We start from the raw sequence: 16,754 nt of genomic DNA on the forward strand, positions 1-16,754 counted from the left end.
TATCTCTGTGTTTTCATCATATATATTCTTTGGTCCTCACTTGTAAGAATCATAATACAAAGTTTACAGAGTATGCTTTTTATTTTTAGGGTTTTTTTTTTTTTTTTAATGTAATTGAGAACTTTTTGACTTTTGCAACTTAAGTTTGCTTAGCAATTTGATTTGTTAGACCAAGACTTGACATATCAAGGTACAACAGATGATGAAGGGCCCGGTCTAATGCAATATGATTTCCTTTCTTTGTGTTCTTTTCAGAAAAATTTCTACATTATATGTTTATCTCAATCTAAAATAACCCTCTCACTTTTTTCTTGCATCTCTTTTTTAAAAAATTGTTTGAAAAATGTGTTCCAATCATATGTTGGGAATATGTTTTTTATTCTACTTCTTTATCAACATTAGTCACAAATTTTTATACTGTAAGTATACAAATATATAACCAATTTTTATTCTTTGTTAAGGCAAAAGCTGTTGTAGAGGTGAATTAAGACTAGTTTCTTCTTTCTGTTCAGTCGCTAAGTCGTGTCCAAATCTTTGCAACCCCATGGACTGCAGCACACCAGACTTCTCTGTCATTCACTATCTCCCGGAGTTTGCTCAAATTCACATCCATTGAGTTGGTGATGCCATCCCACCATCTCATCCTCTTTAAGAACAACTCATGTAATGCTTCCCGGGTGGCGCTAGTGGTGAAGAACCCACCTGCCAATGCAGGAGACATAAGAGACCCAGGTTCAATCCCTGGAGAAGGAAATGGCACCCTCCTCCAGTATTCTTGCCTGGAGAATCCCATGGACAGTGGAGCCTGGTGGGCTGCAGTTTGTAGGGCTGCAGAGAGTCAGACACGACTGAAGCAACTTAGCACACATGCACAGGGAATGAAACATGTCTCCTGTAATACCTTTTCAAGTATTTTAGTTTTTTATTTTAGTTTGCTTTCGTTTTTTATTTCTTCACTTTTTTTTTTTTTTTTTTTTTTTTTGCTCTTTTGGGTCTATTATATTTTCTTCAGCTTTCTAGAAATAGAACTTTTCTTAAGTTGTGAGGCAACTCGGTGGATGCTGGACCATTTTTCGCAGATATCAATTATAAAGTATGATCCATTTTCAGGAAGTCAAGCAGAGTCAGTTCTCAGCTTAGTGATTCAGTGCATATTCATCTGTTTTTGTAGGTTATTCTGTTACTTAAATAGTAATAAAATGGACCTATAAAACTATGTTTATTCTCTTTACTATTTACAAGATTCTCAGTGACCACCCTCCCCCCCTTTTTTTTCTGATGCCTGTCACCTGCTGTTCTGATAAGATCCTGTCCTTTTTCTTTGGAGAACATCTCCAGCTCTGTACACCCAGCTCTGTTCCTTTGAGTTTTTAAAATTTTTATTTATTTGGCTATGCTGGGTCTTAGTTGCTGCATGCAGGATCTTTATTTGCAGCATACACTGAGCTGTGGCATGTAGGATCTAGTTCCCTGAACAGGGATTGAACCCAGGCCCCCCAGGCTGGCCCTGTTCCTTGGTTTTGAACCTCCTCTAGCTTTCTTTGTTACCCCTTATTTCAGATGCAGGTCTTTGTCTAAGAGCTCTCTAACTTGCTGCTTCAGACAGAGCTTTATTCCTGAAGTCCTTCTAGAATTTTCCTCAGGGACTTTTCCTTTTTCTTATACTACAAAGCTCCCGGTATTTATCTTTAAATTGTTTATATTCTATTTGTTGGGCATGTATAAATATTAGAAACCTTTATATTAGTCCCAGGTTTATAATTTTGTTGTATTTTTCTTGCAGTTTATATTTAAAGTTTTGAGCATATAGGCCCTTGGTTAAGATCTTAACCCCATTAGAACACAATTTTGATGAAAAATTCAGATTTATCTCACATTATTTCAATTACGCATCCTGTTTAGTACCATTTCCTGCCCCGCATCCAATTAGAAATCCCACTCCTGATATTCTCCTCATCTCTGTGCACCATCACTTTATCCTGGCTCGTTACGTCTGGTTCTACAATTCTTTCAGTATTATGGCTGCTGATTTTACTTTCTCCTTTAAATTGTGAGGTCTTGTTTAGATCTTTGGGTGCAACCGGCCCTTCACATCCAGTGCCTTCTGCTGTACCCCAGATCACTGAGAATCGGTATGATGCTGTGATAGTCTGCCTTGCTGTACCCTAACCAAAATGGCAACTGTCAGGTGTGCTGTTGGCTGTCATATCCATGAGGGGATCGGCATGGCTAACCTCAGAGTTGTTTCATCACTCAGTTGTGTCTGACTCTTTTATGATCCCATGGGCAATAGCCTGCCAAGATTGTCTGTCCGTGGGATTTGCCAGGCTAGTATACTGGAGTGAGTTGCCATTTCCTTCTCCAGGGTATCGTCCCGACCCAGGGATCGAATCCATGTCTCCTACATTGGCAGGTGAATTCTTTACCACTGAGGCACCAGGGGAGCCTGGCTAATCTTGCAGCAGCTCCTTATTTGGAATAAGGATTTAACATGTAGAAAAAGGTCAATGAATTATTTATGAACAGACCTGAGAAATAGATAATGTAAAAGAATGAGATATAAAACCTAGTTTTCCATTCGAGGTTAGCTCCTGGGAAATCAACTTCATTTCATTTTTTCATCTAGTTAATTAATACATCCATTGTTTGATACATTTTATATATGTATGTTGTGATCTTTCTGTGTGAGAACATTTAACTTCTACTCTTTTAGCAAACTTCTTCAGTATTATCAAAACCATAGTTACTGTGTGATACATTAGATCCTCACACTTTAATCATGTTATTTTAAGTGATATGTAATTAATATAACATAAAACGCAGCGTACAGTTCAGTGGTTTTAGTGTAGTCACTATGTTTTGCTGCATCCTCCTAATTCTGGGACATTTTCATCACCCCTACCAGTTTTTTATTTTTGTATTTTTTTTATGGAAACATTTCAAGCATATATAAAATTTGTAAAATTAAGAAGAATAATAGACTAAACCCCTGTGTATCTGGTGCCTGGTTTCAGTACATCAGTTCTTAGCCAACCTTCTTTCATCTAACCCAAAGCACACTCCACCCACAACCCTGGTTGATTCAGAAACTCCAGTGCTATTAATTGAATTAGTAATAGGAAATTTATTAGCCCACATAAGTTATTTAGACTGGGAGGCAGCTTTAATTTGCATGCACTGAGCATATCTAACAGGCTAGCTCCTTGTTTTTCATTAAGACCCAGAAAACAGCTCTTCTAGAAACTTTAAGTAAACTCTTCCTGTTTTCTTATTGGCCCACATTTGCTTAGACCCACTCATTGCAGACCTAATTAATCTCACCATGAGATGATGGGATCACCACGACTGGCTTGGGAAAAGAAGCTGTTATAGAAGGGCTACTGGGTCCTATACCACTAGAGCAGTGACCAGTATTAGCATACCAGCATTTCCAACTTCCAGTGCTAGGTCAAATGCGCCTGCTATTTCACCTCCCTGCTATTTATTCCTTTCATACAACAAACACATACACATTCCTACTGTGCTCTCAGTGAGGACCCTTTTTCTACAGTCCGTAATTGAAATGTCAGGCTTCTGTAATGTCTCATGGTGCTTATCAACTTCTTATCTTCAACAGGATCCTCTATAAACTCTAGGCATAAGCCAAATCATGCTCGTCAAGATGACCTGCATTTATCATGCTTGGCCACAAATCCAAGGGTTTGCTTTTTCTACTTATGTCTTTAAAGGGATCTTCTTGCCCCTTTGCATATAAATACATCATCCTAACACTGTATAGGGGTCCAATTTCTGTTCCAGCTCCACAAAATCCTCTCACTCTGCTGTGGACCATGCATTCATTCCCTCATTTCCTCTTTTCGAGCTTTTTTTACCTGTTTCATTCATTTTCACACTAGTTTTCCTTTGCATCAGTCTTGAATGCTCATGTGCTATACCATGCATCTGCACACAGACTTTGCATTTTGTGTTTTGTTTCTGCTTGTTCCTTGAATACTACTGACACATAACTAATACTCAACAAATACTTATTGAATGAATGCATTGCCAAAACATACACACTTAGACTATTATGGTAAGTCTTTTTTTCCTTTAAGTTGCCTGGGCCTCTCAGCTCTTTGGGCCATACAGAAATCCTTCAGTGAATAGTGCAGAAATACAGCTGGAACTAGACTCTTAGCATTAATAGATTTACCATTCCCAAGCAACTTAAACTCATATGTAGTAAATTGCAATTTTGCTGACATTCTAATTGATTCTTACATGCTAATTAGTGATATTGTGAAGGTGACTCAGTTAGAGTGTAGAGATTTTAGCTAACCCCCTGGCAGCCACATCCCAACACAGCTGCGTTATCCTGTGTTGTTTTTCAGTCGCTAAGTCATATCCAACTCTTTGCGACCCCATGGACTGCAGCACGCCAGGCTCCCCTGTCCTTCGCTATCTCCTGAAGTTTGCTCAAACTCATGTCCATTGAGTCGATGATACCATCCAACCATCTCATCCTCTGTCACCCCCTTCTCCTCCTGCCCTCAATCTTTCCCAGCATCAGGGTCTTTTCACATGAGTCAGTTCTTCACATCAGGTGGTCAAAGTATTGGAGTTTCAGCTTCAGCATCAGTCCTTCCAATGAATATTCAGGACTGATTTCCTTTAGGATGGACTGGTTGGATCTCCTTGCAGACCAAGGGACTCTCAAGAGTCTTCTCCAGGACCACATTCATAAGCATCAATTCTTTGGCACTCAGCCTTTTTTATGGTTCACCTCTCACATCGGTACATGACTTCTGGAAACACCATAGCTTTGACTGTATGGTCCTTTGTCAGCAAAGGGATTTCTCTCCTTTTTAATATGCTGTCTAGGTTTGTTATCCTATGCTTGTTGCCATATGTAAAGTAATTTTCTTTAAGGATTTTAAGGGAGTGGCTCAAATTTTTTTATCAATTGATATCTTTTAAGGAAGGCAACGATTCTATTCATGAATTTGAAGATTCTTAAAACTCTTCATCTCCCTTTTTTAACCTTTTATTTTGTATTTGAGTGTAACTAAAATATAGTTGTGATAGTTTCAGGCGCACAGCAGAGCAACCCAGTCATATATATACATGTATCCATTCTCCGCCAAACTCCCCTCCCATCAACTTTGAGCAGTTTCCTGTGCTATACACTAGGTTCTCACTAGTTATCTGCTTTATACATAGTATATATGTTAGCCTCTGTCTCTCAACTCATCCCACTTCTCCTTCCCCACCTTGGTATCTATATACTTGTTCTCTTCATCTGTTGCTCTACTTCTGCTTTGCAAATAGCTTCCTATGTACCATTTTTCTAGATTCCACATACACTTTTCAGATGCCAAAGGATTCAGCATAATTTGTTTTGTGTCTTCTCTCGTTCCGTTTCATTTGTCCCTTTGTAAATGAATATCCGTTTTTCAACCCCTTGTTTAAAAGCTGTTGAAAACCACACAAAGAGAAGAAGGGGTTCAGAGTGTAGAGAATGCTGTGCTTTAAGTCTTTTGAAAGAACCTTAGGGACTGCAGTTCACCCATTTGCCTTGTTTTAGAGTGTATGGTTCTTTAATGGACTGGGCTATTCCAGCATTGCTAATTTAAGGTCTGTTGTAGCATGGGACAGTTTTGATGCTGGTAACATATGTGAATTAAATTCATTTGCATTGCAGGATCCAGCCAGTCCGCTCTGACCCAGTCAGCATGCCAGGGTCATCCCGTCCAGTGTCTGATCGAAGGGGAATTTCCACCGTGATTGATGCTGCCTCAGGTAGAAGACTGCATACAAAATGTTTAATGGCTTTTTTTCCCATGCCTTTTTAACTTCTTTTCTTGCAAATGTAGATACTGTATATTTCTTGCCATCTTTCTCTTCTCTTGGGGAAGGAGGGTGAGGAGGGATGGCTGCGTGTGAGCGAGCAAGTGTGCGTGCACATGAGTGTGGCAAGTTGTGTGTGTGTTTGTGTATTAAAACAGTACTGTGCCTACATTTGTTGCTAAACAATGCCATGCATTTAAATATTGTTAAGGTTGGTGAATGATACCATGGAGTTGGCACTTGATTAAATGTAATGAACACAGTATTGAAGGCTACAGGGTTGATGACTGTTGTGGCCTTTGATCTCTCAAATGTGGAGAAGCAACCTTGACAGAGAACGTAAATACAATCTATGGATTCAATTTACTCAACCTGTGGAGTATCAAAGTGCCTGATCTGTGGAAGCAGAGAGTCCAACTGCTATAGCCTAAATGGCTTTATTATTGAAAGCATGAAGTTTAGAAATTCATTAACTTAACTCCGTCTAAAACAGATATTAACTTCCTATCCTTGGAACCAAGCCACGAATATGTATCCTTGGTACCTGGAAATAGGTCTTTGCCTCTATAGGTGATGGTTGCTAAATTAATATTGTAAAATTGTTTTCGGCCCCATCTGCCAAATAACAGAACTGTTTTCCATGATACATTTTCTCATCTCTAAATGCAGTGATAACAAAAGTAAGGACAGTGATGCTTTCTATATGGCACAGCTGTGGCGCATCTGAAACTCGCATACAGCAGGGTTTCATCAAAAAAAAGTCTCTTACAAGTAGAATTATTAAACACCCAGCATTAGTCAAACAGTTGAGTCAGAGAGGATTTTAATCTATAGCAATTTCAAAATCCCTGGAGACAGCTGATCTGATTGAGGCTTAAACTGTGAAAGAAAATGGAAACAAACACAAAACTGATTTGTGAAGGCCACTTTTAAAAGACCAAAGCTTCTGTTTCTGATTCTGTCTCTGGACGTTTCGAAGTTTGAAAGCTAATGGGTTTTGTACTTTGCCTTGGCTTTCTGAGCTGTTTGTCAGTGGATTGCACTTTGTGTCTGAGTGCATGGTCCACACTGAGGGCTGTGCTTCCATCCTTGGTGGAAGCTTGTATTTTAGAGGACTCATACTTGTTCCTCAGCTTTACTTGGCAACCAGGGTTGTCCCCTGGAAACCAGCACAGCAATATCTGAGGTCCCTAGACTTGCACTGCGAGAGATATTGAGATAGGTGACTTAATAAATCTTTTTGGTAGTTTCGGTCTGAGAATGCTTAACAGATCCTGTTCATACGGAATTATCATTTACAACTGTGAATCCTGGAAATGATATGTTTTAACCTGAAGTGTTTTATTCAGGATTACAGTAGCAGGCTTTGTTGATTGGGGGTTTTGTTTTTTTATATTATTAAACTGCCATATTATTTGAGTCAAGTAACTGGCCGTTGGTCAGATGAAATGCACGTCACTAAAGCAGTTGCCATGTGTATTATTAAATGTGCCATATTCAATGCCGTAGTCTGGGGAAAGACTGTATATCTCATATAGCACTATCTCAACTTTAGCTCTTTATAAAGTTCTCTCGTGCCACAGAGAGGAATTTCAATGAACTATTGATTCCATAATTTTGTTTAACTCTGCTGCAAGAAGAGTTTCCTGTTGATGTTTGAGTAAGGAATAGATCTTACGTCTTGATTTATCAACACTTAGGTTTCTATCAGTGAAACACATAGCAGTTTCCCGGATATTGTTCTCCCAGCTCTGAGCCTCTGCTTGACTTGTCTTTACTTCTTGGTGACTAAGTTCCATTATTTTTCTCAGCCTGTTTTCATTGCAGAAAATCATTAGCCCCTTTCAGAATGACAGCCAGAGCAATGAAATGCGTGTGCTTTCTCTAGCTGAGCTAAAGAACACCATAGATGAGGAATTAGACTTCTATGAGTTATTTTCCACCTCTCCAATGGTCTGGATCTCTTTCACTGATCCACATTTTTTAAGTGGGCGGATAATATTTTGTTGGCAAAACTTCATCTATTTTGTCTAGTGGGACCACTATTGTAACAGTGTTACTTTTCTATTGATTTAACAAGATAAACTATAAATGATTTGGGTTCTTTTTTAAAATTTTATTTTATTGAAGTACAGTTGATTTACAATGTAGTGTTAATTTCTGCTCTACAGCAAAGCGATTCAGCTGCACGTTTCTTTTTCGTGTTCTTTCCCACCGCGGCTCATCGCGGGATGCTGACTGCAGTGCCCTGTGCCATGCAGTAGGACTTTGCTGTTTATCCATTCTCTATATAATAGTTTGCATCTGCTAATCTCAAACTCTGATTTGGGTTCTTTATGAAAAGAGGTTTATAGGGAAATTCTGTTTTAGATTCTTCTATTAACAAGAGTCTAGTTGCTCCTGAACCAGGAAATACGTCTCTGATTATGACCCATGCCTTGGAGTCAGCTGCTTGTTATGAAGATGCTAATCTGGAGTTTTGATTGCCTTTGCTTAGAGAGGTATGACCAGTGTGGCGCCTCCTCTTATCAGGGTTCCTTGCTTTGTGTCTTACCTTTAAACAATTTATACAACTAAACATACTGTCTTTTTAATTGTTCCTGTGGCAGACTTTGTAGCGATCCCTTTATTTTAGTGACAGCTCTTGCTCTGTCGAAACTAGTGGTGGTGTAATTATTGTTCATCAAATTACTTTTCACAGGAGTAGAATTTAAAAATACAACTTGATATGATCAGATCTTCTGATGGCTGTGACCATTTTCAAAGTGAAAATATTATTTACGCCTTGGATCTGTATGTTCTGCTTTCAGTATCTGTGTGTCCCGCAGTGTTACCCTACTGAAACGAAAATCAGCAGGACATTGTGCCACTTTTGCTGGCAAATTCTTACAGAGATTCTTGATTAGGTGGTATGTGTGTGCTTCACTCCTTCACACAGAGATGTATTAAACTACAAGTTTTTCACTTATTAACTTAGATGATTTAGGCATAGTGTAAATTCCATACCTTTAGGTACCTGTGAACAAGTTTCTTGCTGTCTCTTTATATATGTATATTTTAGACTCAGCAGATCTATAATTGTTTTATATGTAGATGTTACTTCCCATGTTGTGTTTCCTCTGATCTTTGGAGACTGAAAAAAATACTACCCTGCCTCAGATTTCGAAGTTAATTGTCAGAGGTTCCCTTCTTGTCTAAGGAGAATGCCATTCTGGAAATGGACTTTATAGATTTACCTAGACACAGGCTACCCAGAAAAATGAGATCTGAAGGAACTGCTCCATTTTTCCTATCCAGCTGATGAACATCAGCGTCTGAATCAGACAGTATTTCTAGACAACGCGTGTCATGGATTACTTCCTTTTTTCCCCTTTGTACTTTTCTTTTGGTTAGGTATCTAAGAATTTCTTGCTTTTGTTTGTCCTTTGTAACCCGTGTCCTTCTGGTAAAGGTGTAGGGCTGAAAGGGGGGAAAGGTAGAAATAGTGTCAGGGTCCTGTTCAAACTTTGTTTCCCACATTGGTGGCTGTAGTTCTTGTTCCAAGATGTGCAGGCTGCATAACTTGTTGGATAACTTAATAACAGCTCTAATTGCTGGTGAGTCATCCACACAGAGCCTGGAAAGATCTGGTTTGTCCTAAGTTTGTTTGTCCTCGTTTGTAGTTTTACTATGGAAATCGGTGTTTACCAAGAAAGAACTCAAAGCAACTGAGATTCAAAGACAAACTTATGCCCCACTTGTATGAAGAGCAGACATCTTTGTCAGACTCTACTAAAGTAAACATTTTATAGAGAAAATGTTATTAGAAGTGGTGAGAGCAGCTTGGGTGTACATTCCTGAGCAGATGACAGGAGGGGAAGGGAAGCTGTGACAGAGCAGTGAAACAAGTTCCTGTTCTTTCCAGCAGGCTTTGATACATAAGGTATTGGTGCTGCCTCACATACTCCACTAAACAGGGACAGAGTTGCAGATCTGGTATTTGTTGCTGTTCTTGACTCAAGAGAAATGTTCTTTTTTCTGTACAACTGGAGTCATCTAAATGATTTCTAAGGACTTAATTAACTCAGGCTTTCAGCACCCAATTCTTGCAGATATCTAAATAATTTGTTTGCTTGAAGAAAACCCAAACTGGTTTGATTTTATTGATTTTATAATGATAAATTGTGCCTACTTTGTGTATTTGGCATTTTGTGCTGCTGCTGCTGCTAAGTCACTTCAGTCGTGTCCAACTCTGTGCGACCCCACAGATGGCAGCCCACCAGGCTCCCCTGTCCCTGGGATTCTCCAGGCAAGAACCCTGGAGTGGGTTGCCATTTCCTTTAAAAAAAAATTATACCTATTAGAAAAGTATGGTTGGGTAGACAACAAGGATATTATTACAGCAGCCAAATCTCTGCTGGAGAGATATTCTTATGGAGGCATGGTTTTATCTTACAGAGATTTCTCTGATGCACTGGGGCAACTATATTCCTAAGGGCTATATTTCATGTATCTATAGTTGCCATTCCAATCAGAGGCATACAAACTTTGTTATTGTATCTTAAAGCCATCAGGGGCATAAGAGATGCTGGTGGTAAGAGCAAAGGGATTTATAAGAAACACTGTTCAGTCTACCGTGGTGAGGTCACTTAGCTCCATGATTTTCATAACTAGAACAGGTGATAGACACCATGGTATTATAGTCATAGTCTTGAACTCTTGCTAAAACCTTCAACAAGTCATGCTTCCTACCTAGCCATTCTTTTCTGCCTCTGTGAAAAGAATTTAAGGGACTTCCCTCGTGATCCAGTGGTTAAGACCCCCTGTTTCCACTGCAGTGGGCACAGGTTCAATCCCAGATCAGGGAATAAGACCCCACATGCCATGCAGGATGGCCAAAAGACCAAAAAAAAAAAATTTTTTTTTCCCTTTATAAAAATTTGCTGTACCTTTTTGGGCAGGAATATGTTCAAATTATTTCCTAAAATAACTCCCAAATATAAAGGCTATAAAGTTCTTTTGAAATGTTGAGCTATTTCTTTGAATAGATGATACGGTTTTCATTTAATAGAGTTCTAGATAGTCTTTGTGATTATAAGGTGACGAAAACTCCAGGCATACTTGTACCTTGGGTATTCAAAGCCTTTGTGGAATCAGTAAGAGGATTAGGGATGAGGGTGAAATTAAAAGAAGGCTTAGTCCTGACCTGTGAACAGAGTCCCTTAGAGGGGGAAAAAGGAGGTCAGTAATTTTACTGTGACACTATTTATACTTTGAACAGTACATATTCAAACTAAGGTAATTAAGGTTGGCTTTTTCATTAGAAAAGAGGAAGTCTGTGCCTTATTTCAGCTCTCATCTAGTGAACACCTACTGCCTCTGTAGAATCAAAAGTAAATTATAGAGATTAAGAACATAGGGAAAAGAGTTGATTTCCCATCACAAAAGTGCTCAGTCACATCTCTCTCCTCCTGATTTAAATACTCTTCTCATTCTTCTTTCTAATATTTATAGGATGTTAGAAGATGAAATTCAAGTTAACAGTGTAGAAAATTTTAGCTCAGCACAATTAAGGAAAAAATGATTGCCCCACTTGAAGATGAAAAAACTGTAAACAGAAGTAGAAGAAGCTGTTGGGAAAGTTTTTTTCTGATGATTGCTTCTTTGAATAAATCTTTGTGTCAGCTGAAACCTCGCCTTGGCTTTCTCTGTTGCAAGCACCAAGTCCATGACATGACTTTAAGTCTTTCCTAAGCGTTTGGAGAAGGAATTGATGGAATTCTCCCTACTGTTGATATACCAGGGTACCACATTATTTACATGAGACTTTTGGGCCAAAAGACCCAACTTTTCTTTTTTGTACCGTTATTACTACATCTTTAATACAAGGCTGGACTGTTCATATAGTCTGTTGCCTGAGACTGTGGAGGCAGAGGGACAATATTGGGGGCAGTATTAGAATTTGTTTAAGTCTGAACCGGGGATTCCATTTGTCTTAGTGACATTAGTGTCAAACTGTTAGTGCCACACTATTTTAAATTGTGTCCAAGAGCCTGAGAGGCTTATGCTTATAGGTGCCATCTATGAACTTCGAAACAAACAAAGGAGCCTCTCTCCACTGACTGTGTAAGCCCAGTGAGCAATTAAAAAGCAGCCTGGGACCTCACCCGGGCAACTAGTCGGAACCAGAGCTCGTGGTATTCCCCTGCATATTGTTGAAAACTGTCAGAGAAAAACTAAAGCAAATAATCAAAGTGGAAATAATTGTTCCTGGGAACAGTTTTGTTTTTGAAGCTTGAGGCAGTGGAAGGAATAGTGACTAGTCACTTACAGATCTTTGGTTCTAGTCTCTGCTCTGCCTGGAACTAGCTCTTTAAGAAATGGCTTCAAAACCCAAGGCTTACTTCTATAAAATGAAGAAAAGAATTGAAGTAGGTTATTTGCAAAGTTCCTTCTAGCTTGAAAAATTGATACATCTATATTTTAGATCATCTTTGAAGGATTTTTTTTTAATTAGGGTATGGTTTACATATAGCAAAAATGCACATATCTTAATCATACAGCTTGATCAGTTTTTATACCCAGATAATCACCATTCAGATCAAAGTTAGACTATTTCCATCATTTCAGAAAGTTCCTTTATTCCTCCTCCAGTCAAGACTACCTTTGACCCAGACTATGACTTTTATCATCGTAAATTAGCTTTGTTTATATTGAACTTCAAGTAAAGAGAATCATTCTGTACGTTCTCTTGCATCTGGCTTCTTTTACTTAATTTAATGTTTTTGAGATTCATTCAAGTATTACAAGTGTCACTAGTTCATTTTTTTTTTTTTTTTTACATTGCAGCATAGTTTGAATATAACACAGTTTATGTATCCATTACTCTGTTGTTTTTAGCTTTTGGCATATTATTAATAAGGCTGCTATAAACTTGGAGAAGGCAATGGCACCCCACTCCAGCACTCTTGCCTGGAAAATCTCATGGACGGGGGAGCCTGGTGGGCCGCAGTCCATGGGGTCACTAGGAGTTGGACAAGACTCAGTGACTTCACTTTTACTTTTCGCTTTCATGCATTGGAGAAGGAAATGGCAACCCACTCCAGTGTTCTTGCCTGGAGAATCCCAGGGACGGGGGAGCCTTGTGGGCTGCCGTCTATGGGGTCGCACAGAGTCGGACACGACTGAAGCGACTTAGCAGCAGCAGCAGTAGCAGCTGCAGCTATAAACTTTGCTGTATAAGTCTTTTTTTGACATAGTCATTCATATCTTCTGGGCATGTACATAGGATTGGAAGCGCTGGCTCAGAAGGTAGGCATGTGTTTAGCTTTATTAGGAACTGTCAAGGAAGTATTCCTAATGACTATACCATTTTTTCATTCTTAACAGCAGTGTGTGAGCCATTCTAGTGAATGTAAACTGTGGTCTTAATTTGCTTTTCTCTGATGAGTACTGATACTGTGCAACTTGCATATACTTACTGGAGATTTAGATACCTTTTCCAATGTATTTGTGAAGTCTTTCACCAGTTTTTATTGGGTCTGTTGTCTGTTGAGTTTCAGGGGTTCTTTATACTGGATGAGGCTTTTTGTTGGATATTTTGCCAGTATGTCCTTTCAATTCATTGCCTTTTCACTTTCTTATTGGTGTTTTTTGACAAGCAGAAATACATTTTTTCCATTATTTTTACTTTATGTGTTTCAGTGCTTTTCCTTAGTAATTATATGGTTTTGGCTTTTGCATTTAGCCTATGAATCTTTTCAAAATATTTTTTATTATGAGATGAGGCAAGGATCAAGGTTCAGTTTCTTCCAGATAAGTGTGTTCCAGTACTATTCATCAAAAAGATCTTTCCCCCAATGAATTTTGACGATGCTTTTTTAAAAAATCATATTTTTCCTGGATTCTCTATTTTCTTCCATATATATATATACACACACAAACACACACACACACACACTCACCCCTGTCTTTTATACCACTATCATACACTATCTTAATAACTAGCTTTTTAGTAAGTTTTGAAATGTAACAAATTAATGTCTCTACTTTTTCCTTTAGTCATTTCTTGGCTATTCTAGAATATAAAATATAGATTAATGTATGTCTTTACATTTCCATGCACATACATATGCACACACATACCAGCAGATGGTGTGGTCCATGGACCTCTCTGAAAGTGTCCAATACACTTTCAAGGGGTCAGCGAGTAAAAACTATTTTTATAAATATGAATTCATTTTTTGTCTTTTTTTGCCATCTTGACATTTAGTATAGATGGTGCTGAAGCAGTGGTGTATAAACCTGATGGCCTCTTAGCATGGTAAAAAGCAGTGGCACCAAGCTATACTCATAGCAGATGCAACTTGCTCATAGTTTAAAAAAAAGATATAATTACTTAAGGCTTTCTTGATACAGTAAACATTATTAATTTTACTAAATTTTAGAAGCTAATAAATTTTATTAAATTTTCATGTTTGTGTACTTTTTAATGTTCTATATATCGTAATTGAATTAATGCACACTAGTTGTCTTGAGGGAATTGCGCTTGTGTGTCTGTTTTGCAATGAACTAGCAACTGTTTTCATGGAATGCCATTTTACTTAAAAGAAAAACTGAAACTTCATTCATTTAGACATTGATATTTGGTAGAAATGTTCTCAAAAATGAACAAAGTAAACCTGTCATTTCAAAAAAAAAACAAACTGACAAATATTTACTACCAATGATAAAATTCTAGTCTTCAATTGAAAATTAGAAATTTGGAAACCATGTATCCACCAGTCTGCACAACAGGTCCCATACTTAAACACATTTCTGATGAGATAGGTGGTGATATTACCTAGTATGATATTTTATGTCATAAAATAAGTCAACATTTGGAAGATATGCAGTGTTTTCCAAATGACTGGTCTTATAAAATTATGTATGGTAATGGACTCATTTCAAGTGCAAGATAGAACAAAGGATTTTAATACAACAGATTGCATAAGTTAACTGGTATGGTTTCAGATATCATTGTAACTAACACGTTAAGTGTTCTATCAGGGAAGAATATCCCTAGCATCTGAAAAGACTCAGAATATGAACATGCACAATCCTTTTCCAATTCCATTTCTGACTTACAACAATAGATGGAGAAAAAGCCTTTGACGAAAACCAACATTCATTCATGATGGACTCGCATCAAAGTGGGTGTAAGAGAAGCATATTAAAGGCCAGTTTTGAGAAACCCTCCAGTTACATCTATTCAGTGGTAAAAAGCTGAAAGTCTTTCCTTTAAAATCAGGAACAAGACAAGGATCCCCACTCACTCTTACCACTTCTATTTAACATAGTATTGGAAGTCCCAGCCACAGACATCAGACAAGAAAAAGAATTAAAAAGCATCCAAGTTGGAAGGGAAGAAATAAAACTGTCACTGTTTGCAGATTATATGATACTATGTATGAAAAAACTTCGTCTCCATCAAAAAACTATAATAAATGAATTCAGTGAAGTTACAGGATACAAGATGAATATACAGAAATATATTGTTTATTTATAGACTAATAATGAACTATAGAGAAATTAATGAAACAATTTAGAATTGGATTAAAAGTAGTAAAATGCCTAGAAATAAATTTAACCAATGATATGACGATAGTGGTTAATATCCAAAATATATACATAGCGCTTACAACTTAATATAAAAACACAATTAAAAAATGGCAATAATTAGCGTCCAATTAAAATAAATAAATTAGTTTTTTAAAAAAGAAAAAAAAAATGTGCAGAAGACCTGCATAGGCATTTTTCCAAAGAAGACATACAGATAGTCAACAACCACATGAAAAGAAGCTCAGCATTGCTATCAAAGTGTAAGTCGCTCAGTCGTGTCCGACTCTTTGTGATCCCATGAACTGTAGCCCGTCAGCCTTCCCAGTCCATGGGATTCGCCAGGCAAGAATACTGGAGTAGGTTGCCATGCCCTTCTCTGGGGATTCCAGACCCAGAGATCGAATCCAGGTCTCCTGCATTGCAGGCAGATTCTTTATTGTCTGAGCCACCAGAAATCAAAGGAGAAATTCAATTCAAAACCACAGTGAGATATCATCTCACAGCTATCAGAAAGGCTATCAATGAAAAATCTAGTCAAAAAGAACAAATGTTGGTGATAATATAGAGAAAAGGGCGCCCAAGTAGACTGCTGGTGGGGTTCTGGTTTGGTACAGCCACTGCAAAAATGGTATATATTCCTGAGAAAACTAAGAAGAGAACTGATCCAGTGGTTCTACTCCTGAGTATATATCTGAAGAAATGAAAATACTAATTCAAAAAGATACATGAACCTCAATGTTCATAGTAGCATTATTCACAGTAACCAAGATAGAGAAGCAGCCTAATTGCCCATCAGTAGATGAATGGATAAAGAAGATGTAGTATGTATGTACAACGGAATGTGCCTCAGCCATAATAAAGAATGAAATTCTGCCATTTGCAGAAATGTAGATGAACCTGGAGAGTATTATGCTTAGTGAAATAAGACAGACAAAGACAAACACTGTATATTATCACTTATATGTGGAATCAAAAAACAAGGCAAATGAGTGTATATAACAAAACAAAATTAAACTCACAGAGATTAAAATAGTGGTTACCAGTAAAGAGAGGGAAAGGGAGATGGGCAAGATAGAGGTAGGTGGGTAGATTAAGAGGCACAAACTACTATGGTGAAATACACAACAAGTATATAGCCATTATTTTGTAATAAGTTTAAATAGAGTATAAAATATTGACTCACCATGTTGTATACCTGAAACTAATATAGTATCATAAATCATCTATACTTCAATAAAAATTTATGTAATATACCTCAAAAAAAGAAAGCATGACTATCGTTATTTGTAATGTTTCAAAATTAAAATTTTAATGGATTAACACATAAATGTTTTCAATATTGATAGATA

General features: G+C 37.7%; 1 protein-coding gene across 1 annotated transcript in view; it reads left to right on the forward strand.

Moving 5' to 3' along the window:
• The window catches only part of BCAS3 (BCAS3 microtubule associated cell migration factor), a 589,753-nt gene that overhangs the window by 299,899 nt on the left and 273,100 nt on the right, over positions 1-16,754 (forward strand). Inside the window, exon 25 of the mRNA XM_055579668.1 lies at positions 5,681-5,778. Coding sequence (XP_055435643.1) covers positions 5,681-5,778 — 98 coding nt within the window. The remainder of the gene's footprint in view (positions 1-5,680; positions 5,779-16,754) is intronic.

This window comes from Bubalus kerabau, chromosome 4 (genome assembly GCF_029407905.1).
Source record: "Bubalus kerabau isolate K-KA32 ecotype Philippines breed swamp buffalo chromosome 4, PCC_UOA_SB_1v2, whole genome shotgun sequence".
Taxonomy (NCBI): domain Eukaryota; kingdom Metazoa; phylum Chordata; class Mammalia; order Artiodactyla; family Bovidae; genus Bubalus; species Bubalus kerabau.